The 24,458-nt window shown below is 34.5% G+C and overlaps 2 protein-coding genes across 3 annotated transcripts in view; both read left to right on the top strand.

Annotated features, from left to right (window-relative positions):
- The first annotated feature begins 2,948 nt into the window (after positions 1 to 2,948).
- On the top strand, positions 2,949 to 4,540 carry LOC123311245 (defensin, isoforms B and C-like). The gene is made up of 2 exons (XM_044895095.1): positions 2,949 to 3,105; positions 4,330 to 4,540. The coding sequence occupies exons 1-2, from the start codon at positions 3,024 to 3,026 to the stop codon at positions 4,488 to 4,490; spliced, it is 243 nt and encodes an 80-aa protein (XP_044751030.1). The 5' UTR covers positions 2,949 to 3,023; the 3' UTR covers positions 4,491 to 4,540.
- Positions 4,541 to 13,200: 8,660 nt separating this feature from the next.
- The window catches only part of LOC123312571 (glutamate synthase 1 [NADH], chloroplastic), a 46,191-nt gene continuing 34,933 nt past the window's right edge, over positions 13,201 to 24,458 (top strand). For both annotated transcript variants that reach the window (XM_044897074.1, XM_044897073.1), the window contains exon 1: positions 13,201 to 13,461. The gene's annotated coding sequence lies outside the window, so the exon portion shown is untranslated. The remainder of the gene's footprint in view (positions 13,462 to 24,458) is intronic.

Here is a 24,458-nt window from a genome sequence, read left to right as displayed (position 1 = left end):
TAAGACTGCGTTCAAGAAAGTTGAAACTATCCACTGTACGCTTGAAGGGAGAAGTGAAAGTTGGCCCACATATCTATCAATGCCATGAGGATTAGATTAAAATCAGTTTTGTCTTCCCCTAATTAGAGAATCACCCTTACTATCAGTAGACAAAAAGGTTCATTCTGGATAATTAAAATTGTTTCCTTTAGAAATAAACCACCTATCTTCTCATTGATTTTTCAAAGGTGAAACGTATGATTTTCAAATTTCGTAATCGTTGCGCGTTATGCGGTGTTGCCCGATCGTGACACCTGAAGGTAACTTCAGGTGCATCCACTGTGATGTGATGTAAGATACTTTCACTAATGGATATGTTATAAAGCTAGATTCTCCACTTCCGGAGGGACTGGTGATATTCGGCAGTCGAGCATCGTTTATGAACGATGTTTTCGAGGAATTTGATGACTAGCGGTCCACAAACTCAAAAATGGAAAAATTTTGGTGATTCAAATTATTCATTATTCATCGCCATGAGTACATGTCAGGGAACTTGAGAAACACCAAGAAAATTTGTTGGAGAGAGCCGCTTGCAGTGAGTGAACCAGTGGCGGCGGTGATGAACCCATTGAACTGTTTTTTGGGGAGGAATCCAAGGAACATGCATGCATTTCGAAATAACATTTTTGTATCAGATTCTTCATATTCCGCATGGAAATGCTCATCCATATTCGGAACAACTTGGCGGGAGGGCATTTTAAAGGACAATTTTACATACAAAAGATTTTTCTCTAGCTATTGTATGGTGTCTTTGGTTCCAGCCATGACCTTGACTTTCAAGTTTTAATTCTTCAGAAAAGGCCCTGTAATTATTTTTCGAATATGACGTTGTTTTTCTGCTATTTGATGTTTATATTTCAGTAGTTATTATCGCGGGCACTTATGTATCAAATTCTGTATTCCTAAAATTGATTCAATCACCCCTCTATCTAATATTGGAATCTTACTGACGAACAGCCAGACGAAAAGAGTTTGCGGACGAAAGGTGTACGCGAACGAAAAGTGCCTTCACAAATAGTCGACTTTTGTTTCGTGAATTAATACGTAAGATGTAATTTTTTGTACGACGAAATAATTTTTTTTCTTAATGTTTCCTGGTTCCTCACGGCGTTCCTCCACTACGAATAATCAAAGCTTTATTGTTGAGCCGCTATTAACTAGAAACATTAATCAAAAGCATTGAGTATATACTCAATGGTGACCTATAAAAAAAATTCAAAAAATGCAAGGGAAGGTACTTAACCTGGGATTCCAATTCACAATTCACAACAATTCAAAATAATATTTCGAATAGTGTTTTCTATTAAAAGTTGTTTTCGGAATTGCGATTGATTCCGTCCACCCATAGATGCTACTTAGAAATAATATAATTTATTTACTCGGAATAATTCACGCTTTACGTTGAAAAATCGACCAGTGATTCGTGAAAGTTTATTTTACTAATTTTGTGATAACATAAGCGGAAAGTTGTGATGAATATTTCAAAGAAAAAATGTTTCTTAGGTCATAAGGACATTCATTATGATGTGGATCATTAGAATTCTACAAATGGGTTCACTATAAAATGACCAGACCACTTTCAATATTTGATTCCATTTGGAGTCAGTGGGAGATGCGAGATATTCTTCATTTCTGATTTTTTTTTTTCAGATGACACGTATTGGAGTGTCTGATATTGAAGGAAGGCACATATAAACTTCTCTTATCAGATGTTATATATAACGTCTGATTGTGTTCAGAAGTCATGCTCTTTTGCAAGCTTTATATCCATAGAAAGAAAGCGTATAGGGTGTCCATCTTCACGAGCAGGATCACCTTGCCCACCTCAAGTTCCACAGGAGAGCTGTTAATTCTACACCTATGAATGATGTTAGATATGATTTCAAGACACATTGGCCAATTCAGTAAGGGCCGAAAGCGAGATATGAAAATCTTACAGCCGCCTGCTGGCATGTGAAAAATGTAGAGTTCCGCTTTGCCTTACAAATGACAGAAATTGTTTCAAGATATTTCACAGTGTTTCATTAAATTCATAAATGTCTTAAATTGTAGTACCTAAGTATATGACTTAAATAAAAAAAATCCGAAAAACTATATTCTCATTCCACAGAATTCTCCCTTCCCACTGATTCCAAATGGAGTCTTTGAAAATTTTTGAAATAGAACAAAAGAAATTTTTTTTACTATTTTTCCCTGGCTAGGTATACCAATGTGGGTGAATTTCAACAAAGAACAGAATTTTAATGAAATGAAAAATTAACTTAAGGTTAAGGGTGGATCGAGTGAGTTTCTCGTCTGTCGTGGCCCTTTAATCTTAGGAGACTCCTAATCTGAAATAGTTTGGTGTTGGGGTGGGGAAATGTACAGTGTGTTTTTGAGAAAATCATTAATTTGGACAAATCGAATTCATCAAATTACAACCTATATTTTTTATTAGTTCAGTCGATCTTACGAAAAAAAAAAAGAAGTTGGGTCAACTAAATACCCCCATAAGGGAAATGGAAACTTTCAGAGTTATCAAGAAAACACTTAAAATATGAGAAAACACTGAAAACAGCCATTTCGAACCTTAGAACAATTAATAGAACTCCAACAATAAAAAGAATAATTTAATTTCGAACATGGATTTGAATTATGAACCACTGCGTAAAATTTGGCAGTGCTTTCGAATAAAGCGTAGATCGGAAGAAGATTTATTGTATAAATTAAGCATTCGTTTTGTATTCCATTGTTGTTACAAGAAGAACATACTATATGCATAAATTTACGCATGAATATATCACAGCTCCGCATGTCAATGCAAAATTATTTATCATCAAGTTTTAAATCGGGATTTGGGAAATCCGTATTTTGTTATCAATGGAAGAGGGTAAGTACCGTAATGTGATACAATATCTTATTGGCATATAAATAATCGTTCGTAGCTCCACAACAATCAGTTATATCTCAGAAAATAGTGTGTTCAATTGCGTTATTTCATCAAGATGAAATTTACACTATTTTCTTTTTTTGCCGTTTTGCTCTTTATTGGTATGGCACAAGCAATTCAACCAAGTGATACAAATGGTGAGCTATTAATATAAAAATGTAAACTTCAAATATAGACATCTCACATATATATTTTATCACAGAAAACGATCGCACACCCTCTTTAAGGAAATAGTTATTTTCCTATCAAGTGCGGAAAGTGATACTTGCCCGCACGAAACTGCCGTTGCCCGGCGTTTTTCCCACACCTTTTGGGAAAGTGACTCTTTGCAACTTGGAATGCGTGCGGGAAAAAGGTTGAACAAGCACGCTTGTAGAAAAATAGATTTTTCTGAAATTTTTCTATTTTGTAGATTTTGACTTTCTCGACAGAAGTGTCTGTAGCATAGAAATACTGTAGACACTCAAAAATACGTAAGATATATTTTACTCGGATTTTATTGATACCCATAGCATATACTCCAAAATAGACAGAAAGGTGCGTTTTCAAAACGACTCCCTAATAGAATAGGAGTTGAAGGTTTGAACTAATGAATCATAAATTAATCAGAATTATACAGGGTGTACGGATTTAGCGTTCATATATTTCAGGAGGTGATTCAAGAGGTCAAATATAAAGAGAACTTTATATCAAGTTAGATCCTGCAATGGTCCCCACGCTAGAGCCTCTTCAATAAGCCCTCCAAAATCCAGTAAATTTGCATTAGCTTTGTCATACTTTTGTTTTCAGATTTTTTATGATAGGAATACTTGGAAATTATCGAGAAATATGGAATATCTTAAAGTAGATGTTCAATATGACCAATCTTTTCAATACAACGCTAACTTCTTTTTTTGAAAAAACACTATAATATATGATAGTAAAAGCTTATATATAACATTTCGTTGAAGCACATTTAAAATTTCCAAAAACGCCCGTTTCTTGATGTATAAACAGTAAATAGGACCATTCCCGTGGATCCCTATTTATATTTCTGAAATGAATTTTTAATTCTATTTAGTATTTCACTTCCATATATATATATTTACTTGAAACATTTCAGATTGGATTTAGTTTCCATTCTGAAGGAATAAATGAAACAATAACATAATACAAGAAAATTTTGGAAACGGGTGCAATTTGTGAAAAACTTCAACAGGGTGCATCCATCCCTACTGGACCCCTTTGGAAGTGCCTCTGTTTTTGAATGTATTGTTGAATCGGAATCGGAAATATTATATTATAATCAGCCTTTTTCTTAGGGAGATCCCACATATTTCATCGTAATCGATGTCAATTAAACTTAAATTATCTATTTTCAGGCCCCACATTGAAAAGATTTCGAAGATTCACTTGTGATGCCCTCAGCTTTGAAGCAGGAAGTGTTAAAGTAAATCACGCTGCCTGTGCCATTCACTGTGCATCCCTTCATTATAGAGGAGGTTACTGTAATGACAAAGCTGTTTGTGTCTGCCGAAGATGAACAAAAATTGAAAATGTCCTTATTTAATACAAATAAACGTTTTGATTCGAGATTTTGTTTTCATTATTCAATAGACTCAATAAATCATTTGAGTTGATATAATGATGCCGCACAATTTTGTATCAAGAAAGGGATCTAAATCAGAATATTCCATAACGAATGATGATCCGGTCAAAATTTTCCGAATGATTGGTCATCAGAAATATATAAATATATCTACATTCGTATGAACATACACATTGCTCTAATATTTACCAGTAAAGAGGAAAAATTAACACAGCAGAAGAAATAAGAACAAAGAAAAACATGAAATAAAGAAAAAATACATTACACAGGAAGAATATGGTATCACAGACGTTTCTGGATATTCTGTAAGCTGTTTTTCAGACTTGCTGCAAATTCCATGTCAAATATGAGGAGAAATATTAGCCAAAAAATTCATACTGAAGAAGAGCTCGATATCAAGCCCTTTAATCAATTCTATCCATGGCCTTTTCCTGTATACCTTGACAAACAGATTTTGGATCATTAAAAAGGATCCTCCCTATATTTCATGCTAGGAGCCAAACTCAGAAGAACTGATCACAGACAATAAACTTCCCGTTTACACTGCAGAATATAGATCCCTCGAAATAACCCCAAAAATTATTTTACCATCCTACAATCATTTGATGTCCAGTTTAGATTTTCACGCTGTGATTGGTAAAAACTACTCAACCGAGAATCACCAGATTTTCACGGATGCCTCAAAGAATGGAACCTTCTTCGTGGGTGTAGCTGTATACGATGCAACACTTGACACATACCTCCAGGACACATTAAATAAACACTATTCAAGGTTCCATGGAGAATTGTATGCCATCTATTTGGCACTAACATACATTTTGAATCTGACCGACAATTCCAGGTTCCAGAAGTTTTTTATCGCCTCAGATAGTCAAAGTGCCCTCTTCTCTTTGAGAAAATCCGCTTTTCAGTGGCATTTTACTGTGATCCATCGTGATATATATATGCTTATCTTCAGATGTTAGCCAATAGAAACATCGAGGTAATATTTTTGTGGGTAAAGGCACACATCGGTATTGCTCCGAACGAAAAGGTAGATTATGTTGCGAAGGCAGCTACTTCAAAGCTTTTGAATGTTTTGGGATGTATCTGTTACGGGCAATTTAAATAATTGGGCATTGTTTATAATGCCCGGGCAATTTGAAAAGTGCCCAAAAGGATATGACAGAATGATAAATTATGTTTCAAATATTAGATTGCCCGGTCATTATGTATAATGCTAAAAATCATGTGGGCAATTTGGAAATTATAAATTATTCATATTTCTTATAAAAAATAACAAATTTTTACATACCTAACTGACAAAGTAACAAACAAAATAAAATTTCACATGCTGACAAACAAACCGGTTTTACAGCTACCTTTACAGCCACATCGACTATAGCCTGTCTTGGATGACAATCTTGCACATCCTCTTAGTGAAATCTCTATCTGTGGAATATCTTCGCCATATGTAAACTCCTCATTATATATTGTCAATTGGTTCCTGGCATAAAGTTGATTTAGAACTCCGTGTTTCGTGCCTTATTTATACAGATCAGCATCTGTTACTTCAAGAACAAATGCCAAAATATTTCTTCTGGTGGTGCGACCTCTGTCGGCATCTGAGACTCGAACTTTAACTGTGTCACATTTTTTAGCACCAGAGAATTTTGGGTAAGAAGTTTGAACCATTTTTTCACCTTTTTTTTAGATTGTTTGCTGAATTCTGCCTTATTTTCAATATATCGGCTTTCTTTCTTTTCACATAGGTTGTCCCATTGCTGTCAATTATTCAAAGTGCCCAAAGAAATAATAGCGGTATTTATAATGACCAGGCAATGTGAGAAATTATCCTAAAGTAATTCAAATTTATTAAATTGCCCGATTTTAATGATCATTATTCATAATAACCAAGCATTATGAATACTGACCTAAATAATTACATTGCCCGTAACATATCCATTCTGATTTTAAACAAACTGAAGTGCATGAAAAAATGGGAGAACGACTTTCAGCCAGTCCAAAGTGACTGTTTTACAAAAATGTTCAACCAAATATGCATATATCTACTTGGTTTTCCACAGTTAAAAGCAGTCGCACATTCATCAGAACAATATGCCGCCTATGAAGTGGTCATTCAATTTGTCCATAATATCTTCATAAAATTAGATTGAGAGATAACGATTTATGTGATTGTGGAGAAATTGGTAGTCTTAATCATCTTCTGCTTTTTTGTAGCACCCATAGATTCAAAAACACAAAGTTCATTCAGTACATCTCGCGTATAATCAACCATTTCCAACCCTTCAATCTTGAGTTTTTATTATCTCTCAATGATTTGAATGTGTACAAAATTATATATATATATAAACAGAGACAAATTGTCTCTGATATAAACATACCAGATCTCTCGATCTCAATTTCTAGCTGCGATGTTGCTTTTGTTTATTAAACCTGTGTGATTTTCCTATCTTTCCGTGGCTCTATTCTTGTTTGCGTAAGAAAAAAAGCTTTAATGATTCTAATGAGCCCCTTAGCGCATTGTGTTCCAGTGTTTTGTGAGTCTGTTTAAGATCGTGTGGTGCAGCGTTGATGCAGCGTTTTAATTTTGTTGGATGATATTTTGAATTATTGTTGGGTAATGCATACGCCTGCAAGCCCATTGAACTTGGAGAAAAATTACAATATACAGGATGTTATGTATTAAAATTTTTAACCTTGAAAAACACAGTTTTTCGAATACACCAAAATGAGGTGATTCAGTCCAAATTCACATTTTTGTTGCTTATCACAAATTACATAGTACAGGGTGGTTTGCTGTAATAAAATATTTCAGCATGATAATAGTAGCTCTTTGAATGCACGACCTCAGAATATTTTATATCGAGGGTGAGGCCTCCTTAGATCAAAATTAGGATTTGACTTGAAGAGTCAGTAGCATTGGCGCACCCAGGGAGGGGAAACGGACGATTTTCGACATCTAGAGCGGCTCGATACGATCGTACTTTTATAACTATAGCATCCAGACTTTGGAACTCTCAGCTACTTGCTTGTCTCGCAAAGTTTCGACCTTCAATCTGCGCCTTCAATGCCGTTTTGGTAAGCTTTCTCCCTTCCACAAAGGGTTGATTCCTAGAGGGAGTGATAAAGGCTGAATGATTATAGAGCTCTATAATCTTTGGGCTGAATATCTGGAGTGTGTAATAGAGGCTGCATTTCTGGTGGGGGGAGGAAATTTAATGAAGAACATTATTGTGCTCTCAACAATTTCGTTATTATAGGTATACCTTTTTTCAACTTTCCCGGTATCATTTCATGTACAATTGCTTTGTATCCATCGTATGACCACTAATGTAAATGTGTAGATGGCTTCACTTGCTTTTGATCCAGTCTATGTAATAATGTAATCCAGTATATACGAGAAGAGTTCCCGATATTCTTCGGGAAATTTAAATGGTGGAAGCGAATTAACTACTATATTTCATATAGAATAGAAGGGGGCTGCCACGGAAGGAGGCTGAAGGCCGAGGGTGTATCTTCATATTAACTCATAAATTTTTTTATGCCGTGCAGATTTCATATTGAAAATAATAACAAAGGGCTTTCGGCTTTCGGCCTATTCAGCCATCCTCAGTCAGTGCTACTCGGCAGGTCGAACACAGGACAGGAGCTCCATCCATGATTCTCTAGATTCTCTATAATGGTAGAACGCAAACGGAGAACAACAAAGTCTCTCGGTCGGGGTGAAGCCCTGTCAAGTTTTATTTCTACTCTAATATTCTTCAACGTAGTCAGCGCAATTTCTAGCAAAAAGATACTTATTCAATTTAAATACATTTTTTTAATTTTAGATATAATGAAATAGATAAACGGTCGCGTCTACTACTCACGATCCTCGTTTATTTTGATTTTTCCCGTTCCATGATCCTTCTGTAGTAGCGTAGTGCTATGAAAATTCCTTTTTTTGGATTGCCCTAAAGCCAAAGAAAAGTCACGAGTTTCAAAGATTGCTTTTCACCATTAAAATGTTTGAGTAATGGTCATTTGGTGATTAAATTGAGAACATTTTCAAAAAAACCATAACCATCTTCGAGAACACAGTTTTAAGCTGGCCAAGGAAACATTCCAAATAACTCAGCGTCAGTGTTTCCTTTCCAACACAGTCTGGTTTATGTTTGTGTTTTTTGAACTTCACTGTTTCATGTTCAAATTTTCGAAAATTTCAATTCTTATTCTGTTTTGCGTTTATTGGCTTTGCCGCAACTCTTATTTTCATTAATAATAATAATAATTATTTATTATTATTAATTAACATCACAGTTTCTGTAATGAGCAAAAATTTCATACCTACGCTTGTAGAGTTAAGTGAATAATTTTTATTCTCAAATGCCCCCATAATTTCGATTAATTACGTATAGTCTATGTAGTTATCAAATTCACCCTTCTACAAAACTTAAACCCTTAAATCTGAGTATCTTCTACAAAACTTCAATTATGATGGATGCGCCCAGTCTGAATTGAATTGATATGCTGAACTCATGAGATATGGAATGGAGGTGGCCGATACTGAAAATCCATAATTAAAACAAAGAAACTGAAAAATATAAATCCCACTAAGTTGACTTTTCACCATAAAATGTTTTTTTTCTTTATCACAATAACTTCTTCAGGACAGGTGGATGATTGTGAAGGGTCTCTATAAAGCGATTGTAACATTGGCAGAAAGTGATTTTTCCGAAATATTTCGGGAAATTGACACTTTAAAACCTGACATAAGTGAAGAAAAATGGAGAAAAAAGGTCGTAAAAAATAATGACTTGTGCGTAGTGATCACAGACACAAATGGAAAAATTATCACGGACAGAGAGAACCTAAGAACTAGATGGGAATGATAAAATCGGAGACACTTTTCGAAAATCAAAGACCGGACGCCATAATAACTCATTATCGAAAAAAGCGACAGCCCCACTAATTCTGATCCACGAGGTGGAGGGCATTAAAACAGTTGAGAATCAAAAAAGCAGTAGGACCGGATAACGTAAAAGCTGATTTCCTTGAACTGTTGGAGGATGAAGAGGCATATTTTGTATCACAGAATATACAACTCTGGAAATGTGCCCGAAAGCCCGAAAGATTACTACAATCAGAACTTATTGCATTGCCAAAAAAAAAAGCCTGGAACGAAGAGGTGAGAAATATCGGCCCATCATCCTGATTTGTCATATGTCATAATTGTTTCAAAGTAATTCACAAAAGAATTCATAATGAATGAGAAGATCAGATATCTCATAAAAAATTTGAGCTCATAAATGTGATTGGCACCAGCGAGAAGTTCAAGTCCAGAAGTCCTAATCCTAATGTAGACGTCAAATGTGACGTATATGCATAATCAACTATTGAAAAGTCTTTGCTTGTGTTTAACATCATAGAATTATCATCATTTTGGAAGATGTCGACTTAGACGATACCCAAATAATCTTAAATCCCTTCGTGGACGGTTTGACCTGAACACTCATTGGATATTTGGTGGACGTTGCCTGGACAACTAATAGAGATTAACTGGAAATTTCAATGGAGGAAAACTGGGTTAGTTATAGACCTCATACCAATGTTAAATGAACCCATATATAAGTTCATTTAACGTCGATATGAGGTTTATAACTAGCCCTGTTTTTATATATTAAAAGGTCCAGTTAATATCCAATAGCTATCCAGGCAATGTCCAGCAAACGTTCATTGTCATTGTTCATATTCAAAATGAGTTCATATTGGACCAAATATGGAGATACATTGGACGTCCAAATCGATGACAATGGATATTCATGGAATATCCAATGGACATCCCTTGTCCGCCATAGGATATCCCATGGATATCTGTAATGCATGATTCGGACATCCTTGTGTTACATTTAGCTACTTTGTATAATATCACATGGGCGTAGCTAGCTCCCCTGGCTATGCCCGTGTAATATCATGTGGATACTCGATACTATAATAATCGACTTAGGTCTGTTTGTATCTGTGATTGATGAATAAATTAATGAATGAATGAACTCGAACGAGTTACCTAATGAATGATCAATATGGGAACTCGCACGAAAAATGAAAATTCGGATAGGTGAAGCGAGGACGGTATTCAACAAATTTAGTGACATTTCATTTCATGGACAGCCCACAATATTCATAGAAGTTCGCAAAAATATGAAAAAAGATCTAAAAATCATTTACAACATTAACAAAATAAAACTCGAATACACGAGAAAAGAAAACCGATACTCCCTATTTGAAATTATTTAATTAGATATAATAAGGGAAAGTAATGAGTAAAAGAGGACCAGGAAGAAAAAGAATCTTATGGTCACGAAGCCCAAGAACCTGGTTTAGAAAAAGCTCGAAAGAAGTATTTCGAGCTGTTCTGAACAAAGTCATATAATTGCCAACATCCGAATAAATTAACGGATAGGCACCTAATAAGGGGAATTTATTTTTTATATTATACATCTATAGGTCATCAGCGGAAGGTGATGGTATAGTTGAATGAAATTTACTCTTATATATCATCAATTTTCAGGAGTATTAATTAATACTCCTTAACATTAATGTTCCGGTATTATTAAAATTTTCATCCTGATATTTTCATGACATCCAAAGTGTTTAGGCATAATGGAGAGGTTGATCTAATTTTTTATTGGCTTCTCGCTCCCATAGAATATACGCATCTATAAATTTTTTTGTTTTTTTTTTGGGGAAAAATGAAGAATTGCTTTTCTGGTGTCATGTTTAGGCAGTTTAGGGAACTGTATCTCAGCTGATCAAAAAATATTTATATGAAAGACCCATACTATTTTCAAGGACTCACCCCCTAAATTTTTTCGCAACTATCGCAGAGGCAACCCTTTCCTCAAAATCAAACAAAACTTCAACTGTTAAATCGAATTAAAGCATGAATACTCGATGATTAAAGATAGATTTGGAAGAGACTGATTTTGGTTTGGATGGTACATTATGCAGTATGAAGTATACACATATTTTACTTATAAACAGTATAATTTCGAAAATTAACCATCAAAAGTCATTCTTGCTAATACTACCTATTCAGAAAACATTTTGCACGTTTCATATATTGAACAACGTACGTCGAAATTTCATTCTTATCTTTCATAGCTCAATGAAAGAGAGAGAAGAAGAGAGCTATATATTTCATTGACGAAACCCCCATTCCCTTCAGTTCTCGATGCATACGATCCGAGGTTGCCAATTGTAAACATAATTCTGATTATCAAGGTACTGAACAGCTGTTCTATCACTACTTTTTTGTTAGATAGTATAGTTGCATCTTATACACAAAACTAAACTCCAGAAAAAACACAACTAATGAATTAATCCGCAATATACAAATAGGTGTAGGTACCCACCCACCTAAAACTTTCCTATAATTAGTCCGTACTAACACTTAATGAAAGTTGAAATTCGCATATAATGTCAGCTTTAAAAGCGAATGACAATCTAAATATAGAATGTATACTTTCAACAATTAACACGATTTATGCAGAATAATTCAAGTTATATATGACAGAAATTTACTAGGAAATTGATTATTTTAAATTGTTTTCGGGGTGCATAATGACCTATTTTAGGTGCTTAAAATTAAATACTCACTATCGGAGTGACGAATTTTTCCAAATGGAGTACACTCCATATGTTTCAACTCATTACAATTGAATATTATTTCAACAGGATTAAAAACAAAATATAGTTATTATATTTCGTATTTAATTAATTCCAAACAATCGATCTTTAGATACTTTCCTTCTATAGTGAGTTTTCACCAATTTTCAAGAAAGTGATTTTTTTTCTATCTGGTCAACAGGTAGTCTCCTGCTTTTGTTAGAGGAATTTTGCATTTCCAAATGCAAAAATGTGAAGTTTAGCGAGTGTGATGAAGTGATGATGAATCGACGGTAGAATAAAATTTTTCAGTCTCTACTATTATGTAAAACATAGTTTTTATAAAAGTCTACCTCTTTCTACCAAATATTTCATATTTTTCATTGCTAAGAATACTACCTGGAACATTTAAATTTTACTCTCTATTACTCTAGTATACAGGGTGTGCCATTACTTATTGGAAATATTTCAACTTTAGAATCATGAGCTCTATAGTTCTAAAGCTTTTCAGCACATGATGAAAAACTGACAACAAATGTTTCTTGTTGTTCTTTTTTGAAATGAGTGCCAATTGATTTATTTTGATGTTATATATCCACATGTCATTTTGTATTTCAGAACATGGACGTCCACAGGCTAGGCTCGTTGCCCCTATGAGATTTAAAAAAACTATTTCCGAATATACCAATTTCAGAAAATATTTGAAATGTTTATAATCGTGAAAATAGTGTAGCTCCCACTGGCATTTTCTTTTTCCTGCGCTCACGGTAATGAAATAATTTTCTAAAGCAACCACCCACCAGAATTTCTTCATTTACACTTAATATCACTGAAAAAAGGATTAATTGTTTCCTTTGCTGAGAATAATTAAACTATTGGCAGCACCTGAAAAGCAGGGACTTTTTAACAGAAGAACCGGCAACACCGCTTCGAGTGGATCAGTAAAGATTGCTTCTACGGCAACTCAAAAGAATGACTTGTTCGAGGAAGGAACATGCTTAAAATAAATAGGATTATCCACTCATTCACAGTCGCGAACGCCGTATGAGTGATCCTGACAGTTGCCGGTGAATTCATTTCATGCGAAACATTTCAGCTAATCGCAATTCGTTGCTGTTCCACATATTCCCCAGTTTTTCCGACGTTTTTCCGAGGATAGTTGCCACAAAAACGTACGAATTTTACACCTTATAACTTCAAGCGAAATTCAGCAATCTCTTGGGTAGGGACACCGTGTATCAATTCGTTCGCAAGGGTAAGTATTAAAGATTTCTTGAAATACCTGTTGTATATTTTTGAATCCTTCGAAAAGAGGTGTATGAATAGTCTTGTTTCATGATGAATAAGGAAAATTGTTCCATCCTAAAGCTTACACAAGCCTTATCGATTTTCACCAGAATGAAATGTTGACATAATCCAGAAAATGATAATTCGATGTTGGAAAATCTTACGAAACACCAAAAATCGATAATGAGAATAAGGTCATAACTACCGCTTATTCTTGTGCATCTAACCACTAATTTTCCTTATCATGCTCATAAAAAAATAGTGCCTAGTTCAAAATTGTATTCAATATAAACATGAATGTCACCAATATTGAAATGGTTTGTTGAAACAACTTTTGCCATGGGAACCCTAATTGTTTATTGCGAATATTCCGTTTTTAATGAACTCTTTATTCGATTCTATACAGCATATATAAAATATACAAAATATTCAATGTGAATGGTTTTCCTCTCAGTTATGCATAGATAGTTTTTTTATATCGACAGTTGTTATAATTGAAAGGTTGAAGGTTACTGAACGCCATCCAAAATTTTAACATTATCTCAATATATACCTAATGATAGATCAGTTTTCCAACATTTATATACTTGGAATCGAGTTGTGAAACCAGCAAAAAATGCCTTAAAATGTCGAATTACAAAGTTTGAGTAATTGTGAACCTTTTGGAAACGCCAAAAAAGGCAATGACTACTGAAACAACACGAATGAATTCATATTATTATGTCATAACATGAAATATTGCTTTCGCCAATTGATTATTACAACTTCTGGACCGAACAGCATTCTTGAACATCAAAGTAGATCTACCTATTTGATCATTCAAGAGTTATTTCACGGAACATGGAAACTTCATCTAGGCTATTTGAAAGCTCTATACCCACAATCGAACTAGGTATGATTTTGTCCTTAATCTTCTTCTCCAAAAGTTTTTAAAAATTTGTTTTTTTTTACATTGATACTTCCTGAGAATTTTTCGAATTGGTTTTATTTTAAGAGATTGAAGATTATTTGTGCAGTTCAAACTCACCATCAAAAGAACAAATTTAATCAACAGCTTTGACAGAAATTCATGTTCATATGTTTCGAAAATAGATACAGGGCGATTCAAAACGCAATAGGAATTCAGAAAGTTGAGATACTACAGGTTTTATATGACAATTAAGCTTAACAAGCGTAATACAAATGTTGCTAGTTACGAGATACAGAATATTAAGAACCCAACAATTGAAAAATTGCTATAATTATGATAATTTTGGCAGTATCAATAGGAAAATTGGCAACTGGAATGTTTTTAGGTCGAAAATCAGAAATTATGTAACTCGTTTAAATGTAATTGATAGAGGGAGCTAGGTGTGGCCACTTACATGAACAAAACATTTGGTTCGAATTGATCCAACAGTTCATAAGAAATTGATCTCATACTTTGTCCGACCCATCATTATAAAATTCACTGGTGCTAAAAATATCGAACTGAATTTCTCAAATAGCATCTCAATTATAGGAAACTGCGACATTTGAATATTCGGTTAGAATTGATCAAACAGTTTTTAAGGAATTGATATCATAGGAAGGTACATTGTGGGATCCACCCTTACAATCTCCACCTATGCCGAATATATCAAACTGAATTTCTTGAAATGCATTCCAACATTGCCAACAATTTTGTCCCCAAAGTGGTGCGTAGCTAAATGCAAAAATTCAGATCTTTCCGGTTAGAAAATGTATATATTTTTGCTCAATATAATCTTAACAGTTTTCGGGATATTTGAGATCATATAGTTTTACTGTATTTATTAGAATTCCAATTCATACATCTTAAAATACTCAGTTCGCCGAGATGACTTTCGAGTTCTCATATCAAGTAGACTTCTGTCAAATTATTTTATTCCGTTGTTTTTTGTATCACACATATTGAACTTTTATGCCGCGTATCGTGAAATGCGTTAACATTTGATGTTATCATTATATAGATATATACGTGTAGTTTTTCAAGCTTCTAGATTTCCCTTTCGTTTTGAATCATCCTATACCCCTGTTTAAGAATAATGGCAAGGCTAATCAATAAAAAAATTGCCAAAATTTATATTTCGGTTTTATTTGCTAAAACATATTAAGATCAATTGATATTTATCAATAGTTTCCCAATAAAACATATTGGTTTTTAATCTTCACAATAATAAAAGTGTCGAAGTAAAAGAAGAATATTCATCCGAAGACAAAAAATGCTACCTACGAACTTGGTAAAAAAAAAAAACTTCGTTTTTTATTTGCTTGGTATGTAGCTCTAAAATTCAAAATAAAACCAATTAGATTTTTCATCAAGCTATAAAAGAGAGTTCACCCAAATAATAACTTCAAGAAATACATGGTGTCTCAAAACTAGTGAATCAAACGTCACACCACGATAGAGTAGACCAAATACTATCGAATGACACCAACATTAGTTCATCGAAAATATACCGTTTTCAAAAAAACCAGCCTAAAATTGTCGATTTTCGAACTATTTTTTTTCAATCATAGGGCCAATTTATGATTAAGGATAGCGTTTTTCGCTCATATTATTCCTAAATTGTCGTATTATATCTTATATCTTATTCCTCAACTTTCCCGTCTTACCCCTTATATACAACGATTCATCGGTATTATATCTCCTAGAGGCGGTTTATTCTCAGTAATAAAAATTATGTAGAAAAAAATTTAGTGATTTACATTTACTGAGGTTTTCGATTAACAACTTAACAATAATTTTAATTAGGGGTGATAGGTAATACAATAATCTAGGATTAATATGAGCTAAAATCGCTATCCAAATTGGACCTGCCATTGAAAAAAATAATTTCTTTTTTTAGGTATTTTCATAAAATTCTGATTATTTTGAAAACGGTACATTTTCCATTTTCGGTGAACTAATGTTGGTGTCATTGGATAGTAATAGGTCTTCTCTATCGTGGTGTGACGTTTGATTCACTAGTTTTGGGACACCCTATATAGTGAAACCATTGAGGTTTAATACTCAATTTCACCATTAAAATGGTGAAACGAAAACTCCGAAAATAGTTTTATGATCAAATGTATAATTGTTCCTTCGAGTTCATTCATTCATTTAAAACTATAGATATGTACATATTTAAAATATTCATTTATATAGACAGATGCTGCAGCAGTTTTGAAAAATAAATGAATAGAACTCACAACGACTCCACAAGTTTGGGGGAATTTCCCATTTTGTTTTTGACTGAAATATTTATACAGGGTGAGTCCTTGACCATTTTTTCCGAATCGTCTCGGTCTAAAAGACACAGGCTGTTGAAAAACCATAAAAAATGTTATTTTTAGTTTAGTTTCTCACAAACTGTTTAATCGAATGCAATGAATTTCAGAATATGGTTCTTTATTCATTTGGTGAATCTTTTTCAAACTCAAGATATCACTCACGTCTTCCAGTTTTCTCATTATGACCATAACGTACCATAAAAATACCAAAAATTCAAAGAACTTAACCCTTGAAACTAAAGTACCTATCAGTTGAACGTTTTGTAAAATAAAAGTGTTCTTCATATTTTCTCGTAAGATGCGCCGTTTTCGAGTAGTTTGATGTTCAAAAATCAGAAAGTATCTGTGAAGTTTTAAATTCAGCTTGTTATTCTGAAGGAAATTTTGTTTTTCCAGGGGTGACATAACTAATTATGAAAACTTAAAATGCCTATATCTTTTTATCAGGGCCGAATCGGAAAAATGGTATAGGAAAATGAGTGTTTCTTTTGACCTCAAGTATATGCTGTTAAAATATGTGTACGAGTCAAAGACTCACCCTGTATAAGATGTAATTGATTTTACCTACAACATACGGCGAAATATTGCTTTCGTCTATTAAATTCCTTTCGTGAATATGCCCTTCAGGAACGCCATAAAATAAATATACCTACATCACGAAATATGAAAACAAAATGAGGAAAATAATCCCAGAATCATTTTTGTGAATAAATTAGCAGTAAGGGAATTTCAGTAGAATTTAATACGTGCTAGATATTTGAAAAGGGGCACACATAAAATATCTGAAGAAAGTAAGTGATAAATAGTTATGTAACCTGCAACTGCATTTGCATTGTTGTTAGCGTAAAACTTAACGGTATGAGATTTGCCTTCAATTAGCGCGATTTTCACCAACATTATCGTTGAAGTGCTGAAACGGACATGAGATTATAAAAATAAGATAGAGAAACAATACTATACACGGTATCAGTCTTTCAATTTCAACAGTAGACAGAAGGTTTCTCCCAGAAAATTAAACTGCTTTAAACATCCTCAGGGGAATCTCGGTCTTTGGGATTGTAGATATCTCGTGATCAGTTTATGCAGAGTAACTAAGAATGAATATTATCTGTCCATGCCATTGGTCTCTTTTTTATCGGACATCATATACCTAATTTAGTTCCACCTCCTTTTGATCCTTGCCTTTACTAATCTTTTCTGCTGCTATTTTCATTTTCCCCCATCTTCTTTATTTCAGCTCTCGTTTTGCTGTACCGATTGTTGATTTAGGTCCTTTGTTTCCACTCGACCTTGAATTTATTATACTAATATTCTTTTCTCCTTCAATAGTTAATTCAGTCTGGTTTCAAGTCAAGAACAACAGCTGTGTTTTCTTCTGCGTCGTAGTTAATTTATTGATATATGTACTATTTTCATGGTTTTTCATAACTTTTCTTAATTGGGCGTTCGTGTTATTTTTACCTGATTTGCACCAGGATATACCAGGGTGAATCTTTTCCTGTTGTCACAGTCTTACAATCTGTTCTATCCTATTCTATTACTCCGTTTTTGTCCGCATCAATAATATTTCGCTTTGCTTCCACGGTCACTAGTTATTTTTCATCGTCTTGAACTTCAAATTCTATTTATTACTTATCGTTTATCTTGATTCTGGCTGATGTTAGCATTGCCGTGTGGTCTGCGTATAAAATACTATAGCATTGTTTCATCGTTTTTTGGTAGATGGTGTACAGTAGGGACTAGGGAATGTAATGAACTTTGTATTAATCTTGCAAATGCAAATCTTTTCTGATTTCTATTAGTTCATTCTTACTTGGAATATTTTGCCCTCTATGAATTATACTATAGGTATATGATGCTGTTATTTTTATGTGGGAAATTCAAAGGGAAATGGAAATACCGTTTATCCCGATATTGAGTTATAAATAAAAATTGAGATTTTTACAATTTCGAAAAGTTCTCATAATTTTTTTGTCTTTGAAGTTGCAGATCTGAAACTCGAATCTTCTTTAGGCACCTTCATACGTAGAATCTACTGACGAAAGATTTTTTTCCAATTCAAAAATCACAAATTCCATAAAAATTTGCATTTCAAAAAACGAAAGTTCGCCTATAAAGATTCGAAGTGAAAAAGGTGCCTGAGGAAGGTTTAAGTTTCAGATCTGTACTTTCAAATACAAAAAAGTTATGTGAAGTTTTCGAAATCGTCAAAATCTAATTTTTTGCTAATAATACAAAAACGAAGAATCGTAAGAGGCTACGGTTTTCACCATTCTTTGTTTCTCTGAAAAATAAATGTGTCATCAGTTTTCTTCTAGCTGCTATAGTTCTCGAGATCTCCTCAGCAGAAAACGAATTTTGCCCACCCTGTATACAAATTATACATATGTGAAATCTGAAAAAAATTTTTGGAACAGGAAATACAGAATTGTTTATTCAGGAAGGATATGAATATCCAGAACAAATATATTGGTAATAGACCAATTTATCAACCATTAGTTCACTAACCCACATTATCTGTTTAACTTAGTGAATAATTATCTCTCAAGCCATTCACCCAAACCCTACACCAAACGACGCTGCCGATAATATAATATTAAATATATGCAATTTAATGCGAAAACTGATTGCATAATGAAACCCATTCAGTGTATTATCACAAGTGTTATATCAAATTACTATTGGGGAAGGATATACACTCGGATATACATATCGAAATATTTTAGTCCACGCTTTCTTATCCAACAGTAAATGATCTATTACTGTAGGTACTTCAATCAACAATTATGTATTGTTATACTGATTTCACTGCTTCCTAGCTACAATATTGTCAATGAAATTTGCAAAGAGAACCAAAGGCGCTATACTCGACCTCCTTATCCTTTTTTCGGTGATAATTGATGATCACGGTGATTCACGGTAGTGTGAAAGACGTCTAGAACTGGGAGCTCTTTTGAAACGAAGATTTTGCGACTCTAATCCTATTGCAGATTACAATTGAAAGGAGTAAAAACAGCTACACAGAGAATCATTTAAAATATCATTTTAAAGCAGGAGTGAGATTTCTTGAAGAAAGGCGAAATCAGGTAGGATACAAGAATTCATATTACAATATGGTTCAGAAATTTATTGTTAGTACCTATATTGAAGAATTAGAGGTAATTATTTGAATAACGCACTTGAGAAGTAATAAACCACCATACGAAATTGGCAGCGCATTCTACAACGTTATATTTTATAGAGTGATTCACCGCGCTGGCCCATCATACGTTGATGAAGAACTTATCATAATTTTGTGCTGGAAATTTGAATACTGGGGTCTTCGAAAAGTAACTTTCTCCCTAAAATATTTTCATACCTCTGAAACTTACGGCTATAAGCACCATACTATTTACCACGAATGGCACACCCTGTATATCTGCACATCGAACGATACTGATCAACAGTATACCATACTAAACTCATAAGAACTCAACGTTTAATAAGTTACATATTGGGAGTATCATAAAAAAAATTGCGAAAACAGTATGTCTTCCTATAGTCGCCCATCACAATACCTCTAGATAGATGCTATATAGTATCTATAATAATCGGCATTCATTACTCTTCTTCTTCCCCATATTTTAAGCCTGCGTTTTCCAACGTTTTGGTGGTCTTCCCAACGGTCGGCGTGTTCCCGGTGTTCCGTCTCTCGCAATCTTCGCAATTCTTCCCTCGCCCATTCTTTCCACGTGGGCATTCCATGACCTTCTCCTATTGCGACCCCATCGGACTATATCCGGAACATCACATTCCCTTCGAATTTCTTCGTTTCTCCTTCTGTCTCGTAATGTGAGGCCTAGGACGTTTCTGAGCACTTTCATCTCGGCAGTTCGTAGTGCGTTCTTCATTAATTTCGTGTCGGCTCTCGTTTCAATCCCATATGTCATTATTGGTCTCACGATAGTTTTGTATATTCTGGTTTTGGCTTCCTTAAGCCGGCCACAGACACAGAGAGAAGACGGCGTGCAACATGCAACATGCAAAGAATGACAACCATCAACTTTCGCACTTATTGCCCACACACATGAGAGAAAAGACCGCGGAATAATGCGAGAATTCGTCAATTCGAAAATGTCATCAGTGGGAGATGAGGAATATTGTCTGATGGCATTGGCGTACGCTTGTTTGGTGAAAAAGAAGCAATTGAAGTAGCTTCGAGAGAGGAAACCAAGGAGTAAATAGGTTAGAATGGCTTTTTTATTGAGACCTATTTTTCCATATCAATCTTCTACAAGCATTACGTTTGGAAGTTGAAGACTGATAAAAAGAAGAAGGTATAATGCCATAAAGTCGGCACATAAACTTCATCCTCTGCTGCGCCCGATCGTTTGGATTCCAATACTTTTTTGAATTCCCGTCGGAAACCACCACGAAGGGTGTTAATTTTTGATTTTACCGATTCAATTGTTGCGGATTTTTCAACATCTTTCAACTTAGCAAGTAAGACATTATATGCGTAATTTTACTTCGATCGGTCCATATATTCTTTCGATTGTGTTTTCCACAAAGATGGGAAGGACCTATAAATTTTTATGAACTTCGCTGGAGAGATTTCTCAGGTCCGACATCGTCCTTGGTGCAATTCGAGCCGAAACAGTACTGAAGACTGAAGTTGCAGCTGCTCGATTCGATTTGCTGTATGTATATTGCCTACTGCACTGGTGTAGAAGTCCGTTCGTGCATAAAATCGGCCACAGACGGACGTTCATGCTACGCGCAACATGCAAGTTTTCAGGATGGTTCGGAAGAGATGAATGACGGACAACATGCAACATTCATGCCCACTCACGAGCGTTGATGGTTGTCATTCTTTGCATGTTGCACGCCGTCTTCTCTCTGTGTCTGTGGCCGGCTTTACGCATGTGTTTGTTATTCCACACAATGTCTCTAAGAGCACCCGATATCCTTGCCGCCTTATTTGTTTGGTCTCTGATTTCTCTTATTCTGCCTGATTAGACGAGATCTGTACACCCAAGTATGCAACCGTCATGACTTGCTCAATCGGTCGGTCCTCAACTACTAGTTTGCATCTGATAGGTTCCTTTGAGACAACGAGTGACTTCGTTTTTGTGGTAGATATTTCCATGTTAAGTTCTCTTGCCTTTGTGTAGAACTTAAACAGGAGCATTCATTACTCGTTTATTGAAAACCTAAAATTTACTATCCAGCAATATGCTTGGTAATATATTTATCACAGGTAATACACAAAAACTATTTCGATCGGTAATTTAGACCCATTTAAATGAGATTATGATAAGAATGACAAAAATCAATCTAAAAGGCGGATGTAATAGACTGAAGTGTGTATAGCTTGTTATTATCTCAAAAACTGTATTTCGAAATCAATGACAACTAACTAGCACCTGAACAACCGATAGCATTTTCTGTAATAAAGGAAAAAGTTTAATTTTATTAGGTAGGTAGTTACATATACAGTGTGGTCCAACGAAAACTTAACACCTCGATTTTCCTTTAAAATGAAAATGTGGAAAATCGATCGGATCCGCCAATTTCTGATTCGAGGGGAAACAACTTTTCCCCCTCTTTGCATCCCCGTAACTGCAACCCCCTAACGGAAGTGACCACAATCTCTTGATTTTGAATGGGGATTGGGGGTGTTGCGATACCTCATGTTAAAGGTCTTATCGAGTACTATCTGATCCTGAAATTTCGCTTAAAAATTTCCATCAATAATGAAATGAAAGGTAAAATAGTGGAAGGGTACTTACTCTTGTGATAAGTTTATTAAATGCCAGAAATTGGCACTATTCTCTTCCATGTAGTGATATAAGTTTTGCTAATGTTCACGTACATAACTCAAGATTTCTGGTGTAATTTGACGACATTCATTAACGATGCGGGTTTGCAAATCATCCAGTGACTCAGGCTGGATAGCGAAAATCTTGAAAAATCAGGAAAATTTTCCTCCAAGAACTTTCCGATGAACGAAATGAGGTGGTGCGACATCTTGTTGAAAATTATCGTTTGATGGCCTCCTGCATTCTTAAATACTTTCAAGAGGGCTGGATGAATAGTGTTCTCCAATAGATCTGAATAAATTTGTCTAGAGAGATTATCGGGTACCTATATAAAAGTACCGATTAAGTGATTTCCATAGGAATACCCGCCCAAACATCTCACGAAATAATCTTGGATTTTCATCTGACCAATAACAACAGTTATGTCGGTTTACAATTTCGTTAAGAGAAAATGAACACTCGTCCGAAAAACAGATAGGTATCGAACATGTAGTTTTGATTACCGGTATTCAATTCACTGACCACTTCACAGAAATGGAGTTGGCGATTGGGATCATCTTCTTTCAGTTCCTGAACCAATCGTATCTCATAAGGATGGAAATTATGATTGTTGTCCTAGTACCATTGAGTATTAAAGTATTTAAGTGGGTTTAATACTCAATGCCAGTACTAAAGGTCGGATCCATTGCTATATGACCTAAGACAGCCAATTCCCTTGCTTCGTCTCTTTCATGCACCCTCTTTATGTTTCCGTCTGAACCAGTAGCGTCAGATTTGGCAACCAGTTGCACAACGCAAGCAGCGGTACATTTTTCCAGGATGTCGTTTGTTAAATAAAGCCGCTATTGTTCGCACAGGTTATTTCTAAAAAATAATTTTATCGTTCGCGCCCTTCCTTCTACAGAATAAACCATTTCAATTCCACTATAAATTTACGATAGGCAAAGGTAAATCAAAAACATGTTTTTTGGACAAAAATTAACAATATAACTACCAAGTTTACTATTCTTGAGATAAATTCCACATTGCCTCTTTCACAATTTCCGCTGTTATTTCATTATCCATAGATATTTTGAAGCGAAATTTTAGGGTCGGATAGTACCCGATACGATCTTCAACACCCATTATCCCTATTCAAAATTTCATTTTGAAGTCGGTAAATCGAGGTGTTTAGTTTTCGTTGGACCAGACTGTATATTTTTTTGTATCGAATCTAAAATAAAAAAAATATTTCCTCATCAAGATCAAGATATCAAGAGTTCTGTGATAAACATCCAAATCAGAGTAATCTTGAGAATTGAGAACACATTTGATGAAGAAATCCACTACCAGAAAATGAAGTGACAATGATTGTGGAAAATTATGGATGCATCGAATTTTCGCCTAAATTTCCATCTGTATGGCAAAGCTCGTATGCTGCTTGATAAACTCCAGCTATGTTTGATCACATCTGGACTAGAACTTTTTTGCCACTGAAATATGAGAAACAAATCATTGTAGTCTAGATGCAAAATATTCCTGATATATTATAGGTAACTATATAAATATTCCGACTGAACTGAAGAATGAACAGAATTTTCACGCCAGCCGTATTTCCGTAGAAAAAATAAATATCAAAGCCGAGTTCGAGCACCCATAACTGTACTTAAGTTATATTTATCACGAAATATGGGTCGATAAGATACGATGTATGACCACGTTTTGTCCCAAAATAGCTTTAATTTCAGCGCTTCAGCAGGTTACAAAACTCGAGGGAAATAATAACTTAAAAATTTCGGTTAAACCTACTAATTTGCATTGTTACAGGTTAGGAACCCATAACCATATTCATAATTATTATGAATCAATTTTATGGATATTTAAAATGGCGTCCTGACCTTTCCTCCAACGA

The sequence above is a fragment of the Coccinella septempunctata genome, chromosome 4, assembly GCF_907165205.1.
Source record: "Coccinella septempunctata chromosome 4, icCocSept1.1, whole genome shotgun sequence".
Lineage (NCBI taxonomy): Eukaryota > Metazoa > Arthropoda > Insecta > Coleoptera > Coccinellidae > Coccinella > Coccinella septempunctata.
Note: the sequence above shows the minus strand (reverse complement) of the source record. Positions and strands in the feature narration are given on the sequence as shown.